The sequence below is a fragment of the Leptopilina boulardi genome, unplaced genomic scaffold (genome assembly GCF_019393585.1).
Source record: "Leptopilina boulardi isolate dan_hultmark-lab unplaced genomic scaffold, ZJU_Lbou_2.1 LbouV2_396, whole genome shotgun sequence".
NCBI lineage: Eukaryota > Metazoa > Arthropoda > Insecta > Hymenoptera > Figitidae > Leptopilina > Leptopilina boulardi.
In genome coordinates this window covers 169,609-178,075 of record NW_026137969.1, presented here as the reverse complement: position 1 = coordinate 178,075, position 8,467 = coordinate 169,609, and the positions used below count along the sequence as shown (strand labels likewise).

The 8,467-nt window shown below is 24.3% G+C and overlaps 1 protein-coding gene across 1 annotated transcript; it reads right to left on the bottom strand.

Moving 5' to 3' along the window:
- Nucleotides 1-815: 815 nt before the first annotated feature.
- On the bottom strand, nt 816-8,366 carry LOC127288854 (cytochrome P450 4C1-like). The gene is made up of 11 exons (XM_051316544.1): nt 7,983-8,366; nt 7,750-7,859; nt 7,407-7,683; nt 7,190-7,280; nt 6,779-6,881; nt 6,614-6,710; nt 6,389-6,492; nt 6,256-6,324; nt 4,538-4,706; nt 1,532-1,711; nt 816-1,416 (listed from the first exon to the last, which is right to left on the bottom strand). The coding sequence occupies exons 1-11, from the start codon at nt 8,131-8,133 to the stop codon at nt 1,244-1,246; spliced, it is 1,524 nt and encodes a 507-aa protein (XP_051172501.1). The 5' UTR covers nt 8,134-8,366; the 3' UTR covers nt 816-1,243.
- Between the last annotated feature and the right edge of the window lie 101 nt (nt 8,367-8,467).

The following is an 8,467-nucleotide window of genomic DNA, read 5'->3' as shown; positions in this document are numbered from 1 at the left end:
TATTTGCAAAGATTGCAACTTACTTATTAATCAAAATGAAATTTCTTTTTTATAAATTTTTTTTTAGAAACAAAAGAAAAAGAAAATAATTAGCGTTTTCTTCTAATTCTATTATTGAAGAAAATTCTAGTACTAAACAATTTTCAAGGTTTTAAAAATAATATATAGCAGTGGAACAAATTTTTTTTTCTTATTTACTTTCTCTTTGTTTGGACGATGCGCAGAATCTTTTAATATAATGTTACATTATGATTCACAGTTTCGAGGATTAAAATGCAATATATTTTTTACAAATGAATTATTTCTTTTTATCGAAGAAAAATACAATGAAATTTATGATTTAAAATTAGAATTCAAAATTCAGTAATAAGGTTGCATTTAAATTTTTCCAAAAAAAGTTTTTGAATTTAAAATCAAAAAAGTTGTGAGAAAAAAAGATTTTGCATTTTTTTAAAAATATTTCTTCTTTACAATTTAAGGATTGTTTTTTACTTCTAAAAAAAACGACTTTAAAGAATCGATTCTTTTTTTACTCTATACAGAGAAATGATATATTTGTCTCACAGCCTAATAAATATATTTATTTGATTCAAGAAAATTTTAATTTGATTCAAACAAATTTTTATTTGATTTAAATAAAAAATTTCATTTACGCCAAAAAAAGGCTATTAGGCTTTGAGATAAATATACGGTTATTTAACTCAAATATGTTATATTTGGTTCAAATAAAACATTTTTCTGGGTCTACTTTTCAAAAATGTTTGATTCTTTAATGTAATTAAATTCTTTGATTTTAATATAATAATTTTTTTTGGATGCTGACACAATAATTAGTTTAGATAATATGAATATTGAAAATATGAAATTATTTAATTAAGATAAAGTATAGCTGTCGATATCTAGAAATTTGCTGCCATTTATAGTTTCGACAGCAGTCAAGGTCAGTGAAACTGGGTTAAAATTCTGATAAACATATAGAAGATAGAAAACAAGTATGAGATTACCAAAAAAAATTTATGAATGAAAATATTAAGAAAAAATACGTATCAAAATATTTTTCGATTATCTACAAAATGTGTATAGTTAAAATAAAATTCAATTCCGGCGTGTGGTACATGGTCAGTGTTATATACTTTGTTAGAAAAATAATATTGGTTCTAGTTTTCGACTTTTATTTTTTTTTTACAATTTCTATAAAAATTCTTTTGCCTCACTTATTTCTAGATAAAATTTTATATAGAAATTAAAAAATTGGCACATCCCTTTTTATAAACTTTACACGTATTGGTTGTCCTGGCCTAATGATAATATCCTGATGAAGTTTAACATTCTGAAATGAATCAAGTGTTTCCATATCAAAATTATAAAGTAAATTGGCAACAAGAATTTTTATTTCCATCATTGCAAATTTTTGTCCTGCAATTTAAAAAAAAAATCAAATTAATTACTAGGAAAATTAATTTTTCTAAAAATTATTAAAAAAAAAACTCTTGAATAGATATTCGTTATTGTGTATCAAGAGATGAAGTACCTATACAATTTCGAGGACCAGCACTAAATGGAATATACGAAAATGAATGTCTACTTTGTATATTTTCAGGTAGAAATCTATTTGGCTCATAAACAAGTGGATTGGGCCAAAAGTTTTCATCTCGATGAAGATCAAATATATGTAAATGAATATTTGTTCCAGCTGGTGCTAAATAATTTTCTAAACATACATTTAATATAAATATTAATTAACAAAATATCATTGGTAGGAAAAATTGAACAGTAAAATGATTCATAATTTGTCTATAGCACCGTCCGACAATATTTTTCACACATGAACAATCCAAACATTTTTGAAAACTAGGGCCCAAAAAAAGAGACCAATGTTTAAAAATCAATTAATAATTACCAATTAATAATTTTTATGAAACTTGGTAACCAGGGGTTTTCGGGGTCGCTGATTACAAATAGGATGTCAGATATTCAAAATTCAAAATGTCGGATCCAATATGGCGGTCGAAGTTTCTAAAACTTAATTATTTTTTATGAAACTTAGTATCCGAGGATTTTTGGAGTCGCTAATTACGAATCTGATATCACATTTGCAAAAATCTAAACTGTGTTTAGAATTATTATTATTATTATTAATATATTATATTAATTAATAATATATTAATATATTAATAATATATTATTAATGAGGCATTCTTTGTCAACGTAGACACCCCCCTCTCGCCCAAATTCTTTTCATTTTAAATTCATGTTTAATAGCTTATAAATTTTAGTTAAAGGAATATACTTTTGAAATCTGAGTGGCATATTTCCAAATACAAAGGGCTAAGAAGGCCTCAAACATTACTATTTGGATTGTTCAAAATGAATTAGAGTAACTTTTTATTGGTAAATTTAAAGATTAACCTTTATATTGGATCCTATATTTTGTTTTTGGATATATGCCACTCAGATTTCAAAAGTATATTCCTTTAACTAAAATTTAAGCAATTAAACATGAATTTAAAATGAAAAGAATTTGGGCGACATTTTTAAATTTATAAATTCTAACAAACAGTTAATAAATGGAGAAGTTTTTAATTTAAAAATAACTTAAAATAAAAATTCTAAAATGTTTGTTCGCAAATTTAAACAAGATATTAATCACATTAATTTAAAATCTCCAATTTATATTTTTCAGATTTGTGATCTTCAACTTTATCGCATTTGATATTTTGAATTTTGCAAATGTGATATCAGATTCGTAATCAGCGACCACCAAAACCCCCAGATGTCAAATTTCATAAAAAATAATTACGTTTTAAAAACTTCTACCGCCCTATTGGATCCGCCATTTTGAATTTTAAATATCTGACATCATATTCGTAATCAGCAACCCCAAAAACCCCCAAGTAACAAGTTTCAAGTGAATTCCATTAAATTTAAAAAATTTTGTCCGACATATTGGATCCGCCATTTCGAATTTTGCAAATTTGATATCAGATTCGTAATCAGCGACCACCAAAACCCTCCGATACCAAGTTTTATAAAAAATAATTAACTTTAAGAAATGTCAACCGCCATATTAGATCCGCCATTTTGAATTTTGAAAATCTGTCAACATATTCGTAATCAGCGACCCCGAAAACCCCCGCGTATCAAGTTTCATAAAAATTATTAATTTTAAAAAGATGTTCTCGTCATTTTTCATTTAAGGGTTGTTTTCACCCTGGCGGATTCGATTTGCGTAATGTCTATTTAACTAAGTGCACTTTAGGTAGATATTAGGTAAACATGTAAAAAAACGTATAGAAAAGCTATTAATCGACTTATTATGATAAAAAAAAGTTGATAAAAGGGAAAATGAATGTTTATAGAGTAAATTCGTACAAAATTTGTAATTAATAAAGCATTAAATAATTAATAATGAATGGAAATGTGCGCGAGGTACCTGATCAGTTCAGCTGTACAATTATTTTCGTGCTATTTTCATGAAAAGAATATAAATTAACGGCAAAAACAATTGATATTTATAAAAAAGTGTAAAATTGATTTAATTTGAGTGTTTGCAATACTAATTATTAAATAATAATTAAGTTTTTATCAAATGTGAATAGTGTTATTAAAACCTACTGTGAAAATTAATGATTTACTACATTACCGATCGCATATGATAATAAAAAGTTCACGATGAGTGTAACAAAAAAGCTCCAATTTAACCAAGTACATAATTTCCGAGATTGCCAGAGATGGCGCCACCAGTTTTTACAATACAGTGCGAGCATGTTTTCTTCCAAGCTTTTGCTTTGAAAGAAAATAGAAAGTGAATTTTAAAATGCAGGATAAATTTATACAAATAATTATTGATTTCATAATTGTTTCTCGTCCAAAATTACGGACATGATTGCAGCTTTTTTGTCACACTCATCGAGAACTTTTTATTATCATATGCGATCGGTAATGTAGTAACTCATTAGTTTTCACAGGTTTTCACAACACTATTCACATTTGATAAAAACTTAATTATTATTTAATAATTCGTATTGCAAACACTCAAATTAAATCAATTTTACACTTTTTTATAAATATCAATTGTTTTTGCCGTTAATTTATATTCTTTTCATGAAAATAGCACGAAAATAATTGTACAGCTGAACTGATCAGGTACCTCGCGCACATTTCCATTCATTATTAATTATTTAATGCTTTATTAATTACAAATTTTGTACGAATTTACTCCATAAACATTCATTTCCCTTTTATCAACTTTTTTTATCATAATAAGTCGATTAATAGCTTTTCTATACGTTTTTTTACATGTTTACCTAATATCTACCTAAAGTCCACTTAGTTAAGTAGACATTACGCAAATCGAATCCGCCAGGGCACCCCTAAAATCGTTAAATATGACCTGATCTTGCAAAACGGCAAAACATGGGTCTCTTCTTTTGGGCCCTATTTTCCGAAAATGTTTGGATTGTTCGTGTGTTGAAAAAAAAGTTGAATTTTGTTGGACCGTGTAGTGTAGAATTAAAATATTTTTTGTAAATATTACTTAGTTGCAGATCTTCATGAAGAACTCGTGCTATACCAGGAACACCAGGAAATAAACGTAGAGCCTCCTTAATACATCGATCAAGATATGAAAATCGATTAATTTCCTTCATTTCAATTTTACCGCAACTTTCCTTAAAAATTTGACAAACTTCCTCTCGTGCTATTTCCTAAAAGAATTTATTTGAACTAAATATAATAATTATACAGTATTAAGGCCAGGTCCAAGTCGAGTCAGCTGTTCCTTTGAAGTTTCAATGGAACAGCTGACACCACTTGGACCTGGTCTTAAACAAGAAATCTACTATTTATTCTAAATTTTAATGGTCGCTTTATGACTCCAGCAGTACTTGACAGCATCGGGACATTTCGTGTCATGATACGAATATTTTCGACAAAAAGTAAACAAAGCGATCTTTCTAAATAAATACTGTCAAAAATCAAAAAGTAACTGAATAAATGAGATTAAAATCAAAAAATGACAAAATTGATAATAATCGTCAATAAGTAGCAATTTTATAATTCGAAAATTTTTCTATATGCATCTTAATGTATATATATATACATTAGAAAATTTTGTAGGTTAGAAAATATTTTTTCTTTTATTTCTTTTTAATTTAATGAATGTAATTTAATTTTCCTGTCAAAATATAACGTAAATAAATTTCAAAAATATATTTGTAAATAAATATTAAGGAAAATATAGGAATCAAAGTAAAATAGATTTTTTTTATCATTGAATAATTAATTTAATAATTAATTTTCCCTTGTGTTTTATCTTTTTTCTCTGGTATTTTAGCGAATGGAAATTTAATTCGAAGCTTATTCACCGCTATTATTGTTAATAATATAATAAAATTTATATTATAAATAAATAATTTTTATTTATAATTTTTAATAAAAAATAGATAACGAAATATTAAATTAAGATAGATAATAAATTTACTTTTCAGTCATTTTTTCCTTCTATTATATTCTAAATCTAAAATAATTATGAAATATTAAAAATTATAAATATTAAAAATTCGATTTATCAAATAATAAAACTTGATAGAATTATTAATTATTAGCCTTTAATCATGTTATCGAATAAAAAATATTAATTTTATATTTTTATGAATTTTTTAAATGTACATTTTTCTAAAAACTAATTTTTTTTTAAATATTGAAAATATATTACTTATATAGTATTTTTATATAGTATTATTTTAACTCTATTTTATTTGTAAAATACTTTTATGTTTGTAGAGATATTTAATAAATTATTGAGCTATATAATGTTTAATGTTATTATTTCTCCTCAAAAGTCATTAATAAGTTACATGATATTTAAAAATATATAAATAATTCATTTAGGGGAATAAATTAATAATTTAATTAATTTAACACTAATTTTTTACTTAGTTATTTATAATTTATTTATTTCAACTTGAAAATATCATAGTATTATTATATTAATTAAATTTTCATTAATTCAGATTTTTTTATTTAAAAAATAATTTATTGTAGTTAGGTATAATGTTTATTATTATTATTATTATTATTATTATTATTATTATTATTATTATTATTATTATTATTCTTTATTATATTATATAATTTTTAATAAGTGAAAATTAATTTAATTTTCATAATTTTAATAAGTTTTTTGTTTCCCATCCTGATATAATAAAATTAATGACAGTAAATAAATAATATATTTAAAATGTTCATAAATACCTGAATTTCTTTATGTTCAGCTAAAAGTAATATTGTAAAGCAAGCTCCCATTGCAGTTGTATCATGGCCCTTTTGGAGTAAAAAAACAAATTAATTTTTTAACAGATATGAATTTAAAAAATTATTTATTTACTTCAAAAACAAATGTATCAACTTCCTCTCTAATTGCAGTATCGTCAACGTCAGGATTTTTTTTTGCAGCATTTATAAGGATATCAAGTAATGCCTTTTTACATTCTGCAAGAGAATTAAATTCAAAATTCGAAATTTTAATTATAATTTCAATTTATTTTAAAATTGTAATTTTAATTTAAATTCTAAAAAGATTAATTATAATTAACTATGGAATATAATATACCAGATTTAATACGTTGTTGTTCTTTTGCATCAACTAAAAAAGATTCGTCTTTCATTTTCGACTTTCGTTCATTTTCTTCTTTTCGATTTTGAATTACCTCAAAAGAAAAAATTGTTTTTAATGTTTTTAACTGTATTCTAAAATAATATTAATAAAAAAACATACTTGATTCGAAAATCCATGAAGTACGTTAATTAATTTCTGCTGTTTTATCCCAGTAGGAGTTAGATTAAAAATTTTATCAAAATGAAGCCAAGGTCTTAAGGCCCTTATAAAAAGTGAAATTAAAATTATTATCATTTTTAATACATGCAATTGAATAAAGTAAATATAAAAGAGGAGTTTTTGATACAGATTCCTGCACCGACATTTTACCGACACTGGAAAAATGTGGTTCTGATTTGATGAAAATAATCTTCTATATTGTTTTTTTTTTCATTGGAACCAATTTATTTTTCCCCAGTGTCGGTAATATGTCGGTACAGGAATCTGTACCTCTTTTGATATCTACTAAATTAATTATTCTATCTAAGTATATTATTACCAAAAAAATTTACTATTAAAAACTATCTTTACCTAAAAAATAAATTATTTGATATTTCCCGAATAGCTGATCCATATAAATTTCGAGTTTTTATTTCATCTAAAGATGTACCCATAGCTGTCTCTGTTAAATAAAATTAATTTACAGTTATTCAAAGATTAAAATAAATTTCTGTACTTTCACGAAAATTTTACTCCTATAATTAATTAAAAAATACATTAGTTTTAATTTTAATTTAATTTCTCGTACCCAATATTGAGTTTAGAGTACATTCTGTTAAAATTGGTACAATATTTTGAATAACTGCCTCATCTTGATGTTTTAGACGATTTATTAAAATTTCTCCTTGCTTATTAAATATATGAATGAATCCACGTAAAATTTCAAAATGAAAAGCTGGTGTCAATAATTTTCTTCTCCTTTGCCATTTAATACCAGAGCTAGTAAGCAATCCTGTTCCTAACCATGGATGTAAAAATTTATACAGCATACTTTTTTCCGTATGTTTTAAACTACTGAGTAATATCTGAAAAAAAATTGTTGCTATTAAATAAAAATTTTCCTTATTCGTGTTCAGAGGGTGAAAAATTACCTGAACATCATCTGGATGATAGATACTTATAACAGGAGTACTTCCAAGCCAAACTTTATTAATTGGATAATACATAGCATTAATTTTTCTATGAGCAATCCATAATTCATCTAGAAACAAATTTTTAAATAAAAAAAAAATCTAATTCTAAAAATTAATTTCTAAACGTAAATATTTTTTGAAAATTATTTTTAAATTCTAATTCCATTGTATATATAATTTATAATTCATACCTGTTGGCACCATATAACCTAAGACACTGCCAAAAATTGGTAAATTCTTTGGACCTGGAATTTTATTAATAATTCTTCCACTCTTACCATAATGAACGCTAAGATGATAAATTGTTATTCCAAAAATTAGCAGAAGAAAAAATATTAGCATATTACAAACACTTATATAAATCTACAGTAGTGCTACAATGTGAAAAATTACTGTATGAAATAAAAAAAAAAAATTGCTCTTTTATATATACTTCCCACTTATCTTCTTTGATGAACTATTATATTATTTTTGATAAAACAATATTTTGCTGAAGTAATTACAATTTTTTCTAATTTTTAGATATTTTCGAAATTATTATTCTTAAGATACGTTCATCGTTATAAATTCACCTTGTCCTATTTCAAAAGATTCGGTGAAAGCTAATTATATTTCTAAGTTATAATTATCTTATAATTGTAGTCAGTTATCTACCTCAATGTAACTTTTGCATTTA